The 22,590-nt window shown below is 44.4% G+C and overlaps 1 protein-coding gene across 1 annotated transcript in view; it reads right to left on the reverse strand.

The window, feature by feature from the left end:
• COL4A2 (collagen type IV alpha 2 chain) overlaps positions 1–22,590 on the reverse strand; it is a 224,879-nt gene that overhangs the window by 143,425 nt on the left and 58,864 nt on the right. Inside the window, exon 4 of the mRNA XM_075563428.1 lies at positions 20,991–21,071. Within this exon, the coding sequence (XP_075419543.1) occupies positions 20,991–21,071 (81 nt within the window). The remainder of the gene's footprint in view (positions 1–20,990; positions 21,072–22,590) is intronic.

Below are 22,590 nucleotides of genomic sequence, written 5' to 3' on the forward strand. Positions count from 1 at the left end.
AGGCCGCAGTTCAAGACTACCCAGAGGCACCTCTGACCAAGGTCTGATCACTTACTTCCCCCAAACCAGCTGTACTCTGACACACATGGGGTTGCCGTGCTGGACTTGACTGGACAGCAACTGCTAGTGACATATTTCTGCTTTTTTTTTTTAACCACCCAGTTACCAAGAAATGTAGATCCACTGCCACCAAGTTGATTCTGACTGACCCTACAGGACAGTAGGGTCCCACAGGGTTTACAAGTCTATACCTCTTTATAGACGTTGTCACATCTTCCTCCTCTGGAGTGGCTGGTGGGTTCTGGCCAGCAACCCCTCCAAAGTAGTGCAGCTTCCCAGCTAACCCAATAGCGTGGGTACTGCCCGACCACTACGCATCAAAAACGTCAGTCAAGAAAATGTGATGAAGACTCTACTACTGCGTTTAAAGAGAGAGAAGATGAATATATAACGCCATGCAGTAAACAGGAAATTCGGAACAGTCAGAAATAAGAGGGTAGAAATCCTCCCACATACAGAGTGTTCCAGATACCCTGATTGATCTTCAAGCACACATTATAATAGTAGAGATAACAGACTCTCCTGATGTCTGCCTTGGTCCCTAAACAGATAGAAGGTGGTAGATTAGATACCCCAAGCAGCACATCTCTGGCTGTCAGGACAAAGCAAAGCAGGAGAGAACCCCAGATAGCAAACTCTTTGATTTACTACAAAGATTGTAAAGATTGCTAATGAATAGAAGACATTATTTCTTTGCAAAACCTTGCTTACCCCAAACAAACAAACTATTGTTACTGGCTCAGCACAATGACATTGACACTTATCACCACACCTAAAGGATGGCAAAGTCTTAATTTATCCTAGGGTGTCTTGAAGGCTGAAGAAATGCTTTGACAGAGAAGAAAATGGTGGTGGTGGTCTGTCTTTGATACCCAAGCCATCTTAATGCCGCACTAAGAAATTCCACATGCTGGTGGCTGCAGCTAACAACTCTGATTTCCTCAAGGTTCATGGGCCAGAAGGCTGGAATGCAGGGAGCTAGGCTCTAGGGGATGGCTTTCTCTTTCTCTGTTGGCTCAGGAGCCTCTTTTATCCTTTATTCCTGGCAATCGTCATGAGACTTGGCATCTCTCTATCTCCCCTCTCCCATCTCTGCTTCCTACCTTGCTTGCTTAATCTCTTTATGTCTGGAGAGTAACTGGTTCAGGACAAAATGGAAACTAATTCTGCTTCATTAACACAACAGACAACCCATTCCCAAGGAGGCACAGAGGTTGGGAATCACAACAGAGTTTTTTGGGGGACACATTTCAGTTCATAACCAGACCTAAAGCCCCCAAGAGCCTCCTCTACATAACTAAACATGTAGCCTGGATTGTTGGAATGTTCGCCCTCAAACCCAGCAATGCCCTAAGACATCCAGGTGACTTACAGTCTATGCGACCACGAGCCTGTAAATTATGGAAGCCCCAGAGAAAGAAGCCACACATGTAAGATTCATCATTAGCTGAAGCACCAAGAATATGCCAGACTTTGAACTAAGCATTTAAAGATATTACTCATCGGAGGCATTTGAGGCAGGTAATGTCTCAATTTATAGAGGAAGAAAGAACACATAAAGAAGTAATGAGATATACCCAAGGCATAGAGCTATAAGTGGGAAAACTTTATGCCCACATTTCTTAGACACAAAAGGCAAGACTTTTTACCTAGTCTGCTCTTTTCACGTGTGCCTACCCAGAGCGTGTTGCATTTTGTTGTAGGGATGAAATAACACTAAAAGAGCTTTGGAAAGACGAGGGCTTTTTAAGGATTGAACACACCCTGTGAGGAGATGAACAGCAGAGATACAGCTGGAGACACTGCAATCAGACTTGAGCAAACCCTCCACCCAGCCAGGTTTTCTTTAATCTCCAGAAATTCTTCCGCAGGGCAGGGAAGAGCCATTGTGAAAGTTCAGCGGTATGGCCCAGCTGAGGTTAGAAGAGGCAGGGGTGGAGGGAGGGCCAGGGTGGGGATGAGCAGGGGGGAGAGGAGTGGGAGGAGTGGGATAATGGGTGATGAGGGACTAGAGGGAAAGGAGCCTTGGCCATACTTGGAGAAACCGTCGGGCTAAAAAATAGGAGATCCCCTCTGAGCCGAGGGGAAAGCAAAAAGAGTACAGTTAACGTGCCAATTCCTGGAACAGAACTGATTCCACAAGAGAGAAGAGAGTAGCATAAATGCAAACAGATGGGGGAAAGAATGAACATTTAGTTGACAAAACACACGCTCCCTTCTCTTGCTCCCTTTGCCTTCTGACTTAGTAGCTTTGTTTCGGACTAGTCACGCTTCCAAATGTGTAATACAGCCAGGCTCCGATGGGTGCCCTTCAGGTGAGAGGGCTGAAGCTTCCGTGAAGAGTGCTGGGGCCAGGACGCACGACCGGGGTCCATCTTTGGGTTCCTCAACTCTCCAGTGATGCGACCTGTGTCAACTCACGCTCTCGTCCTTACGTTAACGTCCTCCGAAGAAAACGAGGAAGAGGACAACAGTGTTAACCCCACCACAGGGATGCTGTACGGAGGCGAAGAATTAATGCGTGAGAGCCACATTAAGCAGCTTGCTAACGGTAAGCGCTCAACTAAGGACTAGCTATCGTTCCAACCGGGGCCTCGCCTGGGCTCCATCTTCTCTTTCTCCGAAAATTCACATCCAGTGCTAATCTTCAATATACGGCAGTCATGATTATTTTTATGAATAAAACTTCACTTCAGTGGAAAGCTCTTGAGCCGGATGTTTCAAAGAGGCATTCCAGGGTGGGAAGTTCTCCGGTGGTGCCCTGTACATGCAAAGACTGCTCAGGGCTCTCGATGTGCAAGGCTCTCTCCAGAAAGAACCTTCCGAAACCGCATGCTCTCCCACGGCACTTGCCCAGTTAACCTAGAGTTCAGAAGTGACAGGAACAACCCAGAGCTAGGGGACCCTAGGAGATGGATATATAAGATGTGATTGTCTCTCACATAAATAGATGGGCAGAATTAGAAAGATATCATTTCAAAGACAACTCAGATCCCCAGAGCCCTCAAGCTCTGCTAGTTTGAGATTCTTATCATACGTCCACAGCCAAATATTTGTGAGCAGTGGCTATACCTGAAGGCCATATTTCTCAAAACAGGAAGTACCATCTGGTAGGAGAGAGTGCAGCCTTTTGTTTAAATCTGCAGTACCGTGGGGTCAGGTAAAACAGTACTATGCGTTTCGAAAAGGCTGCTTCATTGTGATGTTCAATGACCAAGCTGGGAAGGCTGCCTGTGAGCCAAATGGATTTTTGCCTTCTGAAATAGAGCAGTCACATATTCCACCTCCCAAACCTTCTAGAATAAACCCTCTATGATGATAAGGTACCATATGCACTTGTGTATAAGCCGAGTTTTCGAGCACATCTAAAATGCAGTTTTTGTGGTAAAATTAGGTGCCTCGGCTGTTCGTTGGGTCGGCTTACACTCGAGCATGTGCGGTACTTTGCCTGACTTGTTCATTGACTGTAGATGCTTAAAACAGTTGTGGAATCGATAGACATGAAAGTTGTTCTTGAAATGTTCTCGTTACATTCATACAACAACAAAAACCAGTATTTTGAAGGTAAAGAATAAGGCTTTTACATAGAGGCTATCTTCGCTCCCTTAAAATGCTTTTGCAAACAACACCGTTGGTTCTGATTGGCTGGCGATGTTTTTAAAATCCCGAAGTTTGGGATTTTACAGTAACACAAGTATTCTGCTGCTAAATGTGCTTTAAGGTGAACAGACACTTTTGAATGAGCAATGAAGTGAGTTGGAAAATTTTATAGTGCTCGCCATGCTGCTTCTTTTAATTAATCTAACAGGTAACAGGCACCCGGACCTTTCCGACTAGTATGTGTCCAAAAATAAAGGGTGAGTCACTCGCCCACAGGGCTATTTAGAAATAGGGTGGGTAATTCCCGAGTGGCTGACATACATCAGGATCCACACTGAGTTTTGGAAAGAAAATCCTGTGAACCCGAACAATAACCTGCCACAGGCATTGTGCGCGCTGCAGACAACGGGAAATTTGGACCACAGACAAAAGGCAAACAATGAAATCTGCCAAAAAGGCCTAGGAAACACCTGCTGATTATCCTTTCTCTTTAATGGAACAAGATACTAATGGTTATTTCATATGAAGGTCCTAAAATAATATAGGCTTCACTGTGGTAACCACCAGAAGACACTGAAAACATTTCAGGAAAACAGCACCACAAGGCCCATAATTTAAACGGGAAACTCGCTGTCTCCCGTTGTTCCTTTGGACAACAGAAGCGATGGTTGTAGGCGGAGGAAAAGCGTACCATCGTCTTCCAGACGGGCTCCACGTTTCAAAAGGCACCTTCGCAAACAGCAGCCAATGTCTGCGAGTTTGAAACAACAGCCCTGCTCATATTGATGTAAGGAAAACATGACCACGCTCCAGAGATGTGCAAAACTAGGATGTAGCTGATGCAGAGGGCTTAAGTGGAGAGCAAATGCTTTGAGAGTGATGAGGGCAAAGAATGTACGGATGTGCTTTATACAATTGATGTATGTATATGTATGGATTGTGATAAGGGTTGTATGAGCCCCTAATAAAATGTTTTTTAAAAAAACTAGGACGTAGCACGGCCTATTTTGATTTGTACAAATCAACACGGCTACACGGCAGGGGAGTCAGCTACACAGGAAGCCATGGCTCATCTGCACATTCCTGTTCCCTCAAGCTCAGACTGAGGAGCCTGACATAGCTCGCAAATCACATTCATGAAAATCGGGTCCATTGGGTTTGGTGTCCAGAGGGGAAACATTATTTGGTTGTTTTAAACAATAAAAGTCTGCGAGAGGGTTAGGGCAGGCTTCTCTCTCTGTGCTTGTCTAGCTCCTGTGGAAGGCTCTGCGTAGCCGCATTCCAGGGAGGCATGTCTGTGACAGGCCCGAGGGACCTCGGGGTCAGCTCCGCACAGTACAGTCAATGGTGCCATTGTCACTCCTTGCTGGTTGCACATCCGACTGTACATGTGTCCTTTAAGTTCTACGCTTCCTTGAGTGGGTGTGAGGACACCTGGAAACTCCCAGAGTGTGATAGCACAGCCTTACTTCATTGTGTTTTCAAAGGTGTGGGGAATTCCCACAGTTGATTAGAGCGGGAATATCATCTTCCTGGCCTTGCCTGCAGCATCCTGCCTCCTCCCCAGTCTTTGACCCAAATCCTCACCGTCTCTGTTTATTTTGGGAATTCCTGTTGAATCCAAGTCAACAAGAATATGGAGATCAATGGGCGTGAACAATGGGGGCGATAGGAATGACAGGCGACTCATGGAATGCCCCAAGTCAGACCCAGTTTGCAGTGGGGCCCAGAATTCCACAGCGATCTCATCTCGCAGTGTCCTCTCCCAATAACGGTTTCTAAAGAAGAGGGAGCATCAGTGAGTATCAATACTAAAACTAGAAGCGTATCTGAGGGTACCTGGTGCTTTCCAAAAGATAAAGATGATCATTCCAATGCACAGGGGCACCTGAAGTAGATTTAATGTAAAAACTAGATTTAAAAGGCAGTGGTGTGCTAATACAGTTCCAAGAATTAAAAAAAAACCCCTCTGTTTCATTCTAAATTCTAAGGTATGATTCAGTGTTAAAAATAACTAAACTTCTATATGGAATGCTGATGAATACATTATTTTTTCAGTACTAGGAAATTCCTATTCCCCTAGAAACACACATTTACATAAATATAAACGTGTGTGTGTGTGTGTAAGATGAACACATTTTGAAAACCTTAGAGTATTTACTGTGTGCTTCAGAGGGTGCCCCATTCTGGGCAGTCTCTCTGACCGGTTCAATGAGGCGGAGGAGGGTGACACTACAGACAGGCCCTCACCCTCCATAAATGCCGGTTTCAAAAGACCAATCTTATTCATCTTTGTGATCAAATTGGGATTTCCATGACTCATCTTTCCTTCCAAGATAACTGACATTTTTGAAGGGCCTTCTCTTTGTTGAATTTTATTTCCTTCTTCTGGAGAAGTCTTTTTAAAATCTTCTGGAATTAAGAAGCTCTTTTTCACCCACAAAGTTCTTTTTGTGTACTTCCCTAATCTGACTGTTGTACTGAAGGGTATGCAGATGAGTGAGAGCCCCTTGCACAAATGCAGCCCTCAAAAATAAAGTTCTAAAAATACCAGGAGCAATGGACATTCAGAAACCTCCTTTTTTTATTAATCGCCACATTCATGGAAAGTCTGTATTTGAATTAGATCAGTATTGGACAAGTAAAAGACAAGAAATAAAACAATAGGGACACAAGACTCTCATTTTCTCTTATTTGCAAATTAGAAACTTTATCTTTCAGCATGTTAATAGGCATTATCATAAACTCCCACGTCAAAGCTGAAACATTCGGTGACAAATGGACGACCAACACTGAAAAGTAAAACAAATAATAACTATAAACCTATTTAATGGGGGGAGTAGTTTTGGTAGAAAAATGTTGTTTGTGAACCCGTGTAATAATGGGATGGGGTGGGGGTGGAGAGAAAGAGATAGATAGATAGATAGATAGATAGATAGATAGATAGATAGATAGATAGAGAATGAATCTTAGGACACTTTTGGAAGGAAAGCATTCAGATCCAGATGGGACATAGGTTCATTTCACTCCACCCTAGTGAAGCACCAGCTGGAAAACTATGCTCAACTCTGAAGGCCAGAACCTAAGAGAAAACGTGAGAAACTCAAAGGAAGGTGATTAGACTGAGACAAAGACTTCTTCTGAGCAATGGACAAAGAATTCAGGAGTGCTTGGCCTGAGAAGGGAAGACCGGGAAGGCACACAATGGCTCCCAGGCGAGGCTTCGGCTAAAACAATAGGAGAAGCTAGACAAACACTTGTTGGAGTTCTCAAAGAAATTCCCATATTAGGTGATTCCCTGAATTAGTTAATTTCTTCTCAAACTGTTCACCCCTAACAGTTTGCTTTGTTATCTTTCTTCCCAGGGCATGCTTTGAAAAACTGTGTTCAGCAAAACAACGGTACCTAACAATCACTGAGAGCTTCCAATGTGCTGGGCACCGTGCCAAGCGCTCTCCGCGTATTAACTCGATCCTCCTCCCGACAGGCCACCTCTGGCTGACACAGCGAGGACACTGGCTGTGCAGCTTGCCTAGGTCACCCAACTAGAATGTCGGGGGGCTAGGATTTCAGTCTCCAAAGACTGAAATGTTCTTGACTTCTTGCCTCGTGGTAATAGTGGTAGTGGTATATAATAACAATAGTAACACTATTACCAGAAAGTCGGTGGATCAAACCAGAGACTGAAGAAGAAAGATGCGTCTGTCTGCTCCCATAAGGATTTACAGCCTTGGAAACCCTGCATACGGTTGCTATGATTCCCGATCGACTTGATGGCTGTGGGTATGATAGGACTCTATAAGGGTGTCTTCAAAAAGCTTGAGAAAATAGAAGGAAACGATAATGGAATCTGCCATAGATTTTTTGAAGCCTCTTCCTACTTGCCTATCAAATCACCATATCAATTCCATTTATTGAGTAGTAGGGTTGGCACGGCCAAGTCCTAGGGAGCTCTATGATTCTGAACATGTGCAATGAGCTAGCTGTGACACGCAGGAGTGGAAAGCAGTGCTTGACCACTAACCTAAAGGCCAGTGGTCTAAACACATCCAGCGGTGTCGTGATAGAAAGGCTTGGTGCTCGGCTGTTGGCATGGTAACAGCTAAGCAAACAACCCAGTGCAGCTGTTCTACTCTACACCACAGAGGGCCACCCGGAGTCAGAAGTGACTCAATGACAGCAATGTGCGCGTGTGAAATGCCTCGAGTTTATGTGAGAACAATAACCACAGTCACGGGGTACTGGTCTTTAGGCCCTTGAATAAGAACAGCACATGCATCATGTAAACCCGATAGTTTTGTCTACTAAAGTAGTGCAAGCCAACAGTTTCCAAAGAGTGATCGGTGCTGTTCAACTGGGTTTTCTCCACCATTGGACAAATCATAGATCAAGGGTTTCACAACGTTTCAGAAGGAGATTTACTGTTAGCCCATGTGGGAGGTGGGACCCCAAAGATTTAAGGACAAGTAGAGAAGACTCTTCCTTTTCCTTCAGAATTTATCCTCCTTATCCAGCCCACCAGTTAGAAAGTCATTTCAGATAGAAGCATCTCCTGAAAAATTCAAGTTCAATCTCCCCTCTTAGTTAAGACTATCTGTAACAATGGGTACCTTAATATGAAAATTATCTAAGAGATTATTTTCTTTCCTAAATGCCACTGAGTTAGTGTGGAGGGAATCACGTTCTGATTTGGAGGCCAGCATGATGGAAGGAAAAGCTAGTTTCAAAGATGAGGAGTTAGGAAGCAAGGGCCAGCTGGGGTGGAATGTTAGGACACAGGACTCACTGGGGACTTAGTTGAGTGCAGTGGGGGCAGGGGTTGGGATTCTGGAAGAAGATGGTGTGTAGCAAAGCACTATTTTAAATATGGAGCAATTTTATCGAGAGCAGCAGTCACAGCAGCCCTGGCCTGGTGCCGCCTCTTGTTTGCTGTTGATGATGGTTAGTCTGATCCCATCACCAGTTTGTCAGCAACGCCAAGCGGTGCTTTCTCCTAAGGGTTTTATGTTGTGATAATCCAATGGTGATTTAAGTGTCTCTTAATCTAGTAAGATAGCTCTAATGCTATAACTGTTTTAGCTGTCTGGTATTTCAAAGAAACATCCAAGTGCTAGACTTTAGTTCATCTCCCCTTTTTTGCCACTGTACCATTTAAATGGACTGGAATTATGGCACGGACATAGCTTTCTTCTATGACAGAAGAGGTTAATTGTATTTCTTTAGTATATATTTGTTAGAAATATTAATTTTCTACAAGATGTCTTTAGTGCTTTTCTTAAACAACACCTGAGAGTAGGTAGAACATATCATCTCCCTGTTACATCTTCTTTCAAAATTTGTATATTTACAGTGAGAACAAGTTCATGAAAAATTCTGGCTTACAGGAGATATAAATTTGAAGAACGACATGAAACCAGGGAAGGAGTAGGGTGAAATATCCTGGAAACTAAACATGCTTACGTTTATGAAGCTGTAAAATTAGTCTTATTGCTTTGAAATGTTAAGTGGGACTTAATGTTTTACACGAGTAGGAGAGGAAGCTGAGAGAGAAAGAGTAGAATTATGTTGAGCTCAACTTTTAGGAGTGAGGTTAATTTCTTTTGCAACAATATAGGGTATTTTTCTTTAAGATATTTCTTTATTTTTTTTACTCTGGACAAACATGAATCTCTTGAAGCTTTTTATTGTTATAATTACTAATTTACCAGGAAAGGCTCTCCAACTTCCTTCCCTGGAGTTAAGAAAAAGAGATGGCAATTGCACAATTCTGCTTTATAGGATGGTCTGATATCTGTATTAACTCCTGCTAAAATGGTTTTTTTAAAAAGGAAAAAAACCCAGGTACTCATCAGTCTCAGGTAAGTCCTCTTGCTCTTTCTAGATGTGGGCTTAGGGAGAGGATTTGTCAATGCATAATAGACCATGAAGAGAAATACAAATATTTACAAAATATCAGGTGCTAAATGATGAGGAATTTACTCAAAGGCCTTCCCGTGCAGGAAGTCTGGTTTCCTGTCTCAGAGTTTGCTTGTATTATTTGGGACACTTCGTCCATCCTCTCTTTCTTGTAGGCTGCAGTCGTATGGCTCGGGGCCATGAAGCCCATACAGGACAAGCTGTTAAAGATTTGTGAATCCTGCACTCACGGACTGGGACATCAGTCTGATCTTGTGCAAGATATGCTACTTCTCAAAGATGCGTTGAAAAATGCAGACCATTAAAATCAACCTAAACCAGATAGAACTTCTTTCGAAAGGGCCACAGGATTCTGTTTATTCCAAATCAATGTGAATGCAGTCTCACAAAGACTATGATAATATTCCTCTTATCAAACCTCAGAACGCAGGTGAATTCAGTTGGCAGATGCTAAATAAGTGTGCTATGCATAAGTGACCTTGACATGAAGGTTCCTTTTAAATTATCTACGATCTTCACAAGACATTACAAATGCCACAGTCATCACTTAAAGTGAAGTTTCTTAAAAATAAATTATTACCATTGGGATTGTTATTACAGAGAGGTTAACCTCACCATGAAACTCAATTGACCTTGTGTTTATTTAAAACAGGTTTTCATTGAGAAAAAAAATTATGGTGCCTTACAAAAGCAACAGTAATTTGATTTGATTTTTTAAGTTAATGCTGACAAAGTAACTGGGAACTTATTAAGGTAAAACTATGAGTGGTCCAACATGACTTAAATTCATGTAACTTTCTTTCTTTTCAAGTTGTCCTTTTCTTTCCATGTCTAAACCTCTAGAAATTATTTGCCCTGTGCTTTTTCAGATATGAAAACTTTTATTCCTGTGATGGGGAATTTGTTAGTGTCAATGGTAGCTCAGGGGGAAATTTCCATCAGTGTAGAGCGTGTCCTGGGTGCCTGGAGGTCTCCTTGTGCTACAGTCCTTCTGGGATTTAGACTTTTAAGTTGTCCACAAAAAGAAAGGAGCAGGGTATTCTGAGCTTTCTAATCACCAGGAAACAGTCTTCTGAAGCCCTGCTCTGTAGTTTCCATATGAGTGAGGCCTCTGATGACTTGAGTGATCTGCTTGTCGACAACACAGTCAACTAGCTTGGGTGGGATACCAGAGGGTCAAACGACGCAGGACCTTAGACCGGCCAGTCTTAAGTAAATTTGGAACGACCTAAACCTGTCAAGAAGAAATTGAGCTTTTTATTCACCTCAACACCAGTGATAGTTTACCAGATACATGTGGTACTTTCTCTTTGATGTGCCCGCCAAGTGGCCTCTGAGGATTAACAGCAAGGATGTCCAGTCGATTCCCACAACCTGCAGGGCCGGGTAGGGCCGCTCCTTAGGGTATCCGGGCTGCACATCTTCATGGAAACAGACTGCCTCTCTGCCCCCATAGAATGGCAGTGTCGTGTTATAACCATGGCATCACTACGGTTCTGTAGGACAAGGGTATTTCCTCCAACTATGGACTGGGGACAAGCAAGGGCCCATGAAGTAATGGGACTGGGCAGATTTCATGTGTACTGTTTCCGTGTGAAGGCAGACTCATTTGGAATCTTCTCCTTCTGAGCGAGGGAAACACAAGTGCAGAGAGCAAATTTCTGAATTTCCAGAGGCACTTTTAGAAAGCATAGAATGTTTGATATCAACTTCAGATTCCTTTTAGAAACCCTTCAATTGTTTATGAAGAATGAACTGGATTGAGTGACACAAACAAACGTCTTTGAAGATTGGCGTTCCTTCTCGGGAGCAAAGGCTTTAATGCTATGCTTGTCAAAACATCCTGTCATGACGGAGGAAAGAGCAGCGTTTCTAAAAACCAGTTGTGAGTATGGTTTAGAAGAGCAGTAAAGAAGTTCAATCCTCTTGCCTCAGTTTATCACGTTTCTTGGCATCTGCGTGAGGCTTTTCAATCAGGACAGGAAATATCTATGATGATTATTATCCTCGTCAAGAACTGACTAGTATGTGTTTTCCTCGAAGCCACAAAAGAACGTTTCTCCCAAACTGTGAAAGATTTCATATTACAATTCAATGAATACTTTTGGGGTCATCCTTAGGGAAAGCTGACTGGACAACTTCTTCTGAGGATTTGCTTGCAGAAGCCCCAGCCCAGAGAGACCCTCTGTCTCCATCCCTCACTCACCCGCTCCTAGGCATCAGAGTCACTGCTGAGCTTTCAAAAAGACCGCACGCTCACTCATGTCACTGTTTTCCTCTCAAGTCATTTTTTTAAAAACCTTCAACCCAAAGGATTGAAGAGCCTGGCTAATTTTTTTAAAAAGAGTTTTTATTGCAAGGATGTCCCCTGACCTTCCCAGAGCTATGAAAATGACTACCCTGAGGTTAGTTTTGTGGATGCAAATTCAGAAGGAAGCATAAGTGTGTAGCCTTTTCAGAAGGAGATCTTCCAAACTCACTGCCATCCATTCTTGGCTTATTTTAAAAAGACCATTATTTCCAAAGTAATTAGATTAATTCACAGAAGATGTTGTAGGGCACTGGAGAGTTACGATCTTTTATTGGTAACACCTGGAAATCAAGAGCGCAGTATGATTTTTCACTATGAAGGACTGTGACATAGTCGCTCCAGTAAGTGTGTGTGTGTGTGTGTGTGTGTGTGTGTGTGTACAGTGCTCATCAGAAGGGTGTGCTGTTGCTAGGTGTCATCAAGTGAGTTCTGACGCAGTGACTCCAGGTACGACCCAGCCTGGTCTCACACCATCCTCACAATTGTGTTTGAAAGAGAAATGAAGCGGTGAGGCAATATGATAACAAATAAATTTTAAAAATTTAATCCTTCTCCTCCACGCAGATGTGAAGACCCCCGATGTGCCGATACTTCATGACCAATCACTGAATATGTCCTGGACTACTGTGACAAAGCTCCCTGCTAACCACATAATTTACCAAATATTTGTGTGGCCGATAGCAGACGTAGCTGTGTGTCCTGGATAACGAAATCTGCTGAGACTGATCAACCCAGAGACACACCCTGTGATTAGTTTTCACCAAGGTATTGCATAATTCCTATTGCTTACTACTGTGTTTTATGGCGAGGAAACAACAGAATCCCAGGGAAAAGCTGACCAGTTTTCAAGTAAAGGAAAGGATGATTCAAATAAAAAAGAAACCATGGTCTCTACTGCACGCCCCCATGCAATGACCTTCAGGCATCAGATTCTGTCTCTAATGCTCCTCATTATGTTTATTCAGTGAGGCAGTATTAAAATTAGGCTTCTTACAATTGTGTAAGGTAGTCCTCAGTGGAATAGGTTGTTAACCTCAAGTCAGCAGTTCTAAACCACTCCAGAGTAGAAAGATGAGGCATTCTACTTCCAACAAGATTTACGGTCTTGGAAACCCACAGGGGCAGTTCTACTCAGCCCTGTGAGGTAGCTATGGATTGGAATCAGCTTATTTGTGGTGCATATTCTGAATTTAAGTGACTCCCAATCAAACCTTTTCTAAGGGATCCTGAGTAGCTTTCTATGTGGTCCCTCTGAAATGACATATTTATAATTTTGAGGTGGGATGAAGAGCGACGGAGTGGTCTACAGCCTCACGTAGCTGATCCCATAGCCACACTGGTGGAGTGCCGAGGCACTCTAATGTGACGGCCCGCTGCTAAGGAGAACGTCTGGTTCTTCTTGTGACAGCAGACGCGAGGGAAATGCCATCAACAGGCAAGCCTGGAGACGTAGCTTAGGTGGACATCGTTCGTACCACTGCGGGATGCACTTCCATTTAGAGAAGATGCGAACAGAGAAGTAAGTGAAATAGAATAAAATAGAATAGAATAGATGTGAAGTAAGTGAAATAGGATAAAAATGAAGGAACGGAGTGGCTGTGGCTGCCATTGACTTGGCCGGGCCAGAGCCACCTTTGTTCCAGAGCACACTGAAAATCACAGCCAGCTGTTGAAAGTGGGTGAGAGCTATGTGTACCCAGGGTTGTGAAAGCCCCAGAGCACCAGGCTGCTTCTCTTGGCTTTGCGATGACAGTGTGTACGCAGTTGGACGTGGTTTCTGGGAAGTCTGCGGGACAGCTTCTGAAAAGTGTCTGGCTGGAGAAAGGAAAGTTGTTGGAGAAGGGGCCTAACATCCAAGTAGCTATGGCCTGTCGTTGCAAAACTGCTTTAGTTTAAAAAAAATTTTATTGCAAACTTGGAGCGATCTTGGGAATCTATGATGAATGGCTGCGCTGGTTATGGTAGTTGATGAACACAGGGGCACGTGTTGATGCTGTGAGCCGTCGTTTGACTGGCCGCTACCCTATACCTGTCCTGTGCATAGCAGACGCAGAGTGCTTCTGGAAGCTCAGCTGAAACCAGGTCAGCATCCTAGTGGCAGACCCATGTCCACTGACAGGGGGTGCACGGGCCGGCCCTTGGAATCAGGTGTCCGCCTGGAAGGGGAGACTCCTACACTGCATCTGCTGACGACATGCCCACGTTATGAGCTGCGGCTATTTCTCCAGGGCCATAGCAGTCTACTCGACTTCAGATTCTATGAGGCCATTTTTGAAAGAGGAAAAAAAAATCAGTGTTTGTTTGGATTCCTCATTTTACTCCTTGAAGAGTATAGTTCATGATTAGCAACCACCTAAGAAAAACTACTGGTATCATGACTGCAGCTTGTTTTTCAGAGATCTTGTCCACCCTACAGCTTTGGGCCCACTCTCTCTCCCTTCCCTCCGGCTCAGGTCTCTTTCTTTCATCTCCGAGGTGCTCACCAGCAGGCCTGTTCTGGCAGAGCAGATGGAAGACAGTGACTCTGCTGAGACTCCCCTTCATCTGTCTCCACCCACCCCCAAGAGCCCGCGGCCCACTGTTCCCTTTGCTTCTCCTTTGTCCTTAAAATTCTCTCTGCTCGCTTTCATTTTGATTTACATTGTTGAATTTCAGGAATCTTGTGAAGTTAAGAATTATTTGCTTGTACCCTGACCCCCATCCAGGGATCCAGCGACTGTGGGAAACTTTTAGCAACATTCAAAGAAAAAAAAAGTAACAGTTAAACACAACTGAATGTCCCAAGCAGTCCTCTGCAGACCAAGTTTCAATGGCTTGCTGCAGCTGACCAGGGAGGCAGCTTGAGAGCATCGGGTCATGAGCGCTGAGGGATGTAGGGGGTACGGAGACAGAGCACTGAGGAATACTCAAAGTGTTGGCTGCTCCTTGACCTTGTCTGATCATCTTAAGCACTTCCAATATACTGCATTTATATTTCTGTATTTGCTTATTGGGCCGCGAACCTCAAGGTCAGCAGTTTGAAACCACCCGCTGCTTCTCAGGAGAAAGGAGTAAGTGGTGGTGTGTGTGAGTTTGAATTGCCTTGTTGGGGTGGGAAGGGGAAGGTCTTCGGTGAAGGCTGAGAGCCCTCGTGGTGTAGTGGCTACTTGTTGGGCGGCTAGCCACAAAGAGAGCAGTTTGAAGCCACCAGTGGCTCCTCGGGTGAAAGATGATGCTTTCTACTCCTGTAAACCGGTACCGTCTCGGAAACCCACTGCGGCAGCTCTAATCTTGTCTTATAGCTTGCTATGAGTCGGATTGGACTGATGGCAATGAGTTTTCTGAGTGAGCGAAGGTTGATGTCATTGACGAGTTATTTCAATAAATTATAATCTTTGAAAAAAGTAACCCAAATCGAAAAACAAGCCCATCTACATTGAGTTGATTCTGACTCATAGTGGCCTCTCACGGCGCAGAGCACCTCATTTTTCTCCAGCAGGATTACCAAGCTGGTGGGTTAGCAGCCCAGTATCCAACCCACAGCGCCATCAGGTTCTTTTAAAAAGCCAATGTTGTCCTTGAATTTGTTGAATTAGATGCCTCACCTGGCTCAATTTGTATTATTTTGAAGATTTATATCATAGGGTAGTAGTGATTCTGTATGATAGGAATTCTATAGAGAGAATTTCACTCTTGTGCATCCCATTAAACGGCTTACAGTCTCGACTGGGCACAAGGGGCAAAAGGAACGAGGAGAAGTGAAGTGCCTTGTCTAGTATTGAAAACTGCATGCTATTTAGTGGTGGGGAAAGTCTGAGACTCAGTCATCCTGGTGGCACAGTGGCTACCCACTGGGCTGCTAACTGCAAGGGTGGCAGTTCAAAACCACCAGCTGCTCCTTGGGAGAAAGATAAGGCTTTCTACTCCTGTACAGAACAATAGTCACAGGGGAAATACTACTTTGTCCTACAGGGTTGCTATGAGCTAGCATCGATTCGTGATGGCTGTGAGCTTTTCAGAGCAAAGGATCAATGAATTAGAACTTGAAAATTTTAATGACTCCAATATATTTACTCTGAATCATTTGAAGTCAAGAGCCACAAATAATTGTTACAACCTGAAGCTTTTTCTTAAAGTTAATTATTTTTAATCCACCAAACAGCTAGAGAAATTGTTTGACAATTAGGGGGGAAACCGTAACCCTTAAAGCAAAAGAAGGGACTCAAGCCTCTTCTCATCTCTGCCTGTCCCCTTCAGTGCCACCCCCACAGAAGCTCATTCATAAAAGTTCACAACTGGGCAGAGACGCTCTGACACAAACGATCATTGTTCTGGAAAAAGAGCAGGTTCGAAAACCTGAAAACTTCAGGCTGTTGTGTTCCAGACTATGGCACAAGCTAGGTGTGAGATCTGACCACGTCGTTTCCCTGCATGATGTCAATATCCGGTGCTATAGATTACAGGCCGTGGGCTAGATGATCGTAGGACACTTCCAGCTCCATCCACCCTGTGGGGAGTGTGTGGGCGGCTGGGTCACAGTTCTCTCGCGGTGGGAATGATGTGTGGGGCCTGGCTGTTCTGCCTGAGAGAAGCCGCTCCCTCCCTGCTCTAAGAATCCATGCCCCACCACTTCAGGGTGGGAAAGCCTGTGCAGTAAATTTTACACAAAGCTCATTCACTTGGGACCTTGAGGTTTCATTTGGCATCAGAACCCATAGTGCATGGATGATTTCCGTTCAGAGTCTAAAAGTTCTCCACTAACATCCAGTTTTTGATGATGGCTGTCACCATGGTGAGGGCCAAATTCACTCTACTCAATGCCCGTATATGGCTGAGTCAGGCAAGGGCACAGGGAGTGGTGAGGGCTGCAGCCAGGCCTTTTCATCACTGTGGCAGAGGCACCGTGGGGACAATATATAGCAAGCGACCCCAGGGGAAGCTGTGGGAAAGAACACACAATGTACAGAGCTCTTTGAACAGCAAGAATCTGTCCAACTGCTATTTTTAAGTATTACATGACTTCAAAAAAAATGGTGAACCCAAAATATCAGGGCAGAAAACACGGTTTTCTGCACAAACATATCTCATTAGACCTGCTAATTAGCAAATGGTCACTACACACACACAGATGGTTTATGGGACTGAAGTAATATCCCTTAATAACTGTTTTAATAAAGTATATACAACAGTCTTAACAAGAACTATCTTTAGTTATATGCTGGATTTCCCCTATGAAAAATGCGATCTTTAGTCTGTCTCCGATAGGTATTTCTTAGCTATTGGTGTCAGCCATAATTAATCAGTATCCAATGATACACCTAAATCAACTGGACAACCTTGCATGGTGACAGGGTTTCTCTGTTCCGCTCCCAGCATGTGTCTGGTCTGGGCTCAGCCCTACCATGGTGCTGAGTGTTAAACAGTACAAAGCAAAATGCAGATTGAGCCATCTGGGGATTCAAGATAGTGGATATCTTAGTACGGGCTCCAAATTGGGGTATCATTTGATTGTATCTCTTGAGCAAATGACTCAGGCAATTGCCAAACCTCAACTTAATCTGATCAATGGTGATGAGCTGTCTGTATAATTAGAGGAGAAGACAATTGATACTGGGTTTGAATTACTCCTGTTAATTGAATTCAACTGACCAGAGAGATGCCCGAGTTCACCTTTGTGCGGCTAATGTACAGAAACAGATAGGGAGTGTTGTTCTTACTTTGGGACAAAAGGAGACAGAAAGGTCTCAGTGTGTGAAAGAGAGATTGAGGGGACCTTGGACATCTCCCCCTTAAAAGACCTCTTTGATGCCATTTAAGGGTATGCATCGATGAAGACTGCATTATGTACTGAAATAATCAAACCTACTTGTCTTTACTCAAGAGCAAGATTCTTGTTAAGGCATCAAGGGAAACTCTGGTTACCGGTTCTGCATGAAATAATACTATAAAGGGTAAAAAAAACAATCAACTACTCTGTGTGTTTGGGTTGTCTTGACTGACCACTCACTGCCAGCCGATTCTGACTCACGCAACCCTGTAGGACAAGGTAGGATGGTCTCTGGTGAGTTTCCAAGACTAACTTTTTACAGGTCAGTAAGTCCTGTCTTTATCCTGTGGAGTGGCTGACTGGTGGTTTCAGCTGCTGACCTTGAGGTCAGCATACATAACCACTATGTCACCAGGGCTCTACTAGAGTTTTAGTCCAGTGTCTCCCCAAGTGAGCAAGACTGCTCTGCAAGGGGGCTGGGGGTGGTGGTGCTGGAATGATCCGGGGGGGGGGGTGTGGTGGTGCTGGAATGATCCGGGGGAGGGGGGCTTGCAAAGGTTGATATCTACTGCCTTGTGGACCATAGCAAAAGTTTTTAATGATCAGAGAGTACTTTTAATTATCACTGAGTATTCCCCCTCCCCCCTTTTTTCCTGGAAAGGGGGGTCAGTAAGCCATATAAGTTTGGGAATCTGTGGTTCAACTCCATCTCCTCCTGGGTAGTTTCATAGATAGGAACCCATCACTCATTCATCCACTCAATGGCCATAGAAAGCCAAGTTATCTACATGCTCACAGTGGGATGTGATGTAACTTCAGGGGTCTCCATCATTGCTACAGTAGAACCACAGGGGAAAATGTATAGCAAGAGACCCCGAGAAATTTTAAATCTCATGAAATGGTTTCTAAGTAGAAAATATTTATACTTATTAAACTATAACTATTTTGAAGTTTGTAATTCACGGCAAACCCTAGAACTTGGTGAAGCAAATTTGCTCGGAGGGCAGAAAGCCACCTGGAATTCTGTGACCTTTGCCATAGAAATAGCAAGTAGTCATGTTGTCATTAAATAGGGTCACCACATTTTTCAAGAAGTTCCCTATGACCGAATTGTACCCATTTGATCTTTGGGAAAGGACTCAGTCAGTTGAGAATGCTTAAGAACACCATCCTCTGCCACCAGGAAGGCAGGTTCCTTAGAAGGAGTTTGCTCTTCTGAATGGGTAGGTAAGGCTATTTTTACACGACAACTTGACAAGAAGATTCAACCTGGAACTAACTGGAACAGTGTAGGATTGTGATAGTGTCTGATAACAACAATAACAAGGCAGGGCAGACAAGCATCCGGATTACTGCCCTCAGCCTGGCATTGCAGGGTGAAAGGGCGGGGAAGTGTGGGGAGCCCAGAGGGGAATGTGAGATTCAAAGGCTGAGAGACTTCAGCAGCTTGGGGTGTCCTCAAACTAACTCTACTCCCAACAACTCTACCCTCAAGAGATGGGTGCAGTTAAAGCACCTAAACATACATAGTATCTTTTTAAAGTCAGCAACGCAAGGAGGCAAAAATCAGCTTTACAGGGAACAGAAGAAGAGACCAATTGCTTTCACTGAACACATTGAACCAAACAAAGATTAGGTCAGTACTCCAAATTTCATCAGGTTTCATGATGACTATTTGGAGTAGCGCCCTTTCCTTCTTCTCTATGAAATAGGATACAAAAACATATTCCGGGAATAAATAAGAGTGATTTTAAGTGTTAGATGATTGATAACCAGTGTGATAATTACGAGCACTCTGTTTTATACAGAAGTGTGGATACATAATACACACCATACATATAACATGGTATAAAACATTCGTATATTATATTGTAAAATCTGTTTATGTGTAACAGGATAAGTATCAACCATGGTAAGATTACGTATATATCTGTGTGTGTATACACTCATGAGGGGGCTGCAGCAAGACCGTGGACAAATGGGATGAATCCATACTGGAACAGGTTCTCTGAGGCCCTCTCGTATTTGTAACAGTGAGCAGCAAAAAGGAGAGGTAAGAAAGTTAATGTCAACCAAGCCCACACGGAAGCAGCACACCAACATGGCTGATCGTGAAGCAGAGAAGACCAGGTCTCAAACAACAAAGGCGGGGGTGGGGGTGGGAATCACATCACCATGAATGAGGGGGAGTGCGTGATGGGAACCCAATGCCCATCTGTAGACAGCTGGGCATCCCTTGCAGAGGGGTAGTGGGGAGGAGATGAGTCACTCAGGGTTCAGTGTAGCAACAATGAAACTCAAAACCTTCCTCTAGTTCCTGAATGCTTCCTCCCCTCCCAATTATCATGACCCCAATTCTACCTCGTGGACCTGGTTAGACCAGAGGATGTACAGCGGTGCAGTAGGGATCTGGAAACACAGGGAATCTGGGACGGACGAACCCCTCAACACCAGCGGTGGGAGTGGTGATACCAGGATGGAAGGGGGTGTAGAAAGGGAGAACCGATCTTGGAGATCTATGTGTAGCCTCCTCTCTGGGAGATGGGCGATGGGAAGGTGGGTGAGGGGAGACGCCGGGCAGTGTAAGATAAGATAAAATAATTATTTATAAACTATTAAGGGACCAGGGGAAGGGGGGTGCAGGCAAAAAAAGGAAACCGAGCTGATTCCAGGAACCCAAGTGGAAGGCGAATTGAGAATGATGAGTGCAACGAATGTATAAGGGTGCTTTGCTCAATTGATAAATGTATGGATTGGGATAAGATTTGTATGAGCCCCAATAAAAAGATTTATTAATTAAAAAAAGAAAGTTAACGTTATTTTTAATGTATGAGGAAAGTGATGTTAGATTACTATACTGCATTATAGACTGCTTGGCATTTTATTACTGGTATTCTGGTAAAAAATATTTTTCATTTGATTATTTGACAAAGTGTATAACTGACTGCACCATATCCTTTAAAGCAGTGGTTCTCAACCTTCCTCATGCCATGACCCTTTAATACAATTCCTTATGGTGTGGTGACCCCCCAACATTAAAATGATTGTCGTTGTTACTTCATAACTGTAATTTTGCTATTGTTATGAATCATAATGCAAATATCTGATATGCAGGATATATTTTCATGGTTACAAATCAAACATAATTAAACATAATTAAAGCATAGTGATTAATCACAAAACACTATGTAATTATAGACTGTGAAATATTTATGTGTTTTCCGATGGTCTTAGGTGACCTCTATGAAGGGGTTGTTCATCCCCAAAGGGGTCGTGACCCACAGTTTGAGAACCGCTGGTTTAAAGACACTCGCATTGTAACCAGACGTGCAAGGACCGTGCTCTGTCATGACTTACGCGGCCGCCTTTCTCAGGGTAGCACTGACAGCCCCCGCTGCAGTCTCTTCCTCCACACGGCAAATCGAACTTCTTCACACCCTGCAAAAGCAAACACAACAACACATGGTGAGTGACTGAAGATATTTCCAATTACAGCATGTATCTATCCAATACCATCTGTTGAAAGCCCATCCACCTCTTGCTAACTAACCACTCAACGTGTAGGATAGACCTTTGGAAGGGCTTCCCAAGTGGTAAGGAAGCTCCTGGGTCGTGCAAATGGTGAAACTTGCTTGGCAGCCAACCGAGAGTCTGAGGGTCTGGCGGTTCAAGAGCACCCAAAGGCATCTCAGGAAAAAGGCCTGGTGATCGTCTTTGGAAAAAGCAGCTACCGCAAAAGTGCACGAGCAGGTTTCCTCTGACACTACAGGGCCCGCATGCACGGGCAGCTGCAGGGAGTCCGGTCATGAAGCGCCAATGCTCAGCTGAATCCCGAGAGTCAAAAGCTGAGAACATTCTCGGAACCGGAGGACTCTCTCCGGTCAAGAGCACCAAAGCGAAGACAGAAGTCCACTGTCTGGTAGCCACCGTGCCATAATGCAGCTGGCCTGGTGGCGCAGTGGTTACACCTTGGGGCGCAATCTGAAAGGTCAGCAGCTCCAAAGACAGCACTGTACTCCCATGAAGAGGGATCGTCTTGGAACCTCAAAAGGGCAGTGCTTCCCTGTCCTCTGGAGTCGCTATGAGGCAGCATAGACTCAATGGCAGCGAGGTTGGTTTGCTTTTGGTAGTATAGTCCCGCAACTCTGAGGGCCCAGGGAAGCAGCTCTTAGGACTGCATCCCGTCGGAGGAGAGGTTGTGACCAGGCCAGAGCACTGAGCGGGAGTGGGTGGCAGATGAAGGAGGAAGAGGAGATGGTCTGATGCTGTGGTGAAGGGAAGCCAGCAGGGCAACTCCGGGGTCCTGGGAACATCAAGCCGGTCATGGTGAATTAAAGACTTCAAAGCAGGTCGGTCTGAGGAGGTGAAATCCGATACAGCAACCACCTCTCAGCCTCACCAAAGCTAGCCACAGAGATGAGGGGGAGATTCAATGGGAAGTATACCCAAAGAACACCCCCATTTTAATTTCCCTTTCACTGTGAGAAGCCCCGGTGACACAGTGTATCAGCTCTCAGACACCAACTGACACGTCAGTGGTTTGAGCCCACTGGCTGCTCTGTGAGAGCGACGAGGCAGCCTGTGCCCAGAAAGATGAATGCCTTGCAAACCGCGTGGGTCCCACGCTTCATCGTGGCCCTATGAGGTCACTAGGAGTCAGAATCAATGCAATAGCTAAAGATTGGGCTTATTCTTTTTCATACTATGATCCCCCCCCCCCCAGCAATAAAGAGAGAAGGGGAATGTGTGGGGAAAAGGCTTCCCTAAATATTTCTTGAGTCAGGGTGGTTGGTTTGGTATAATTCCGCTTTTGTCAGATGATGAGCTCAAACTCTTCAGTGAGTTTTGTAGATCATTGAAAGAGATCTCTGGCTGGGCCACTCTGTGGCCTTGATCTCAGTATTTCTTTCCGATTTTAAAATTGTGGCGTTCGGGTGGTATAAAGGAGTACCTTAAT

This window comes from Tenrec ecaudatus, chromosome 11, assembly GCF_050624435.1.
Source record: "Tenrec ecaudatus isolate mTenEca1 chromosome 11, mTenEca1.hap1, whole genome shotgun sequence".
NCBI classification, from domain to species: Eukaryota; Metazoa; Chordata; class Mammalia; order Afrosoricida; family Tenrecidae; genus Tenrec; species Tenrec ecaudatus.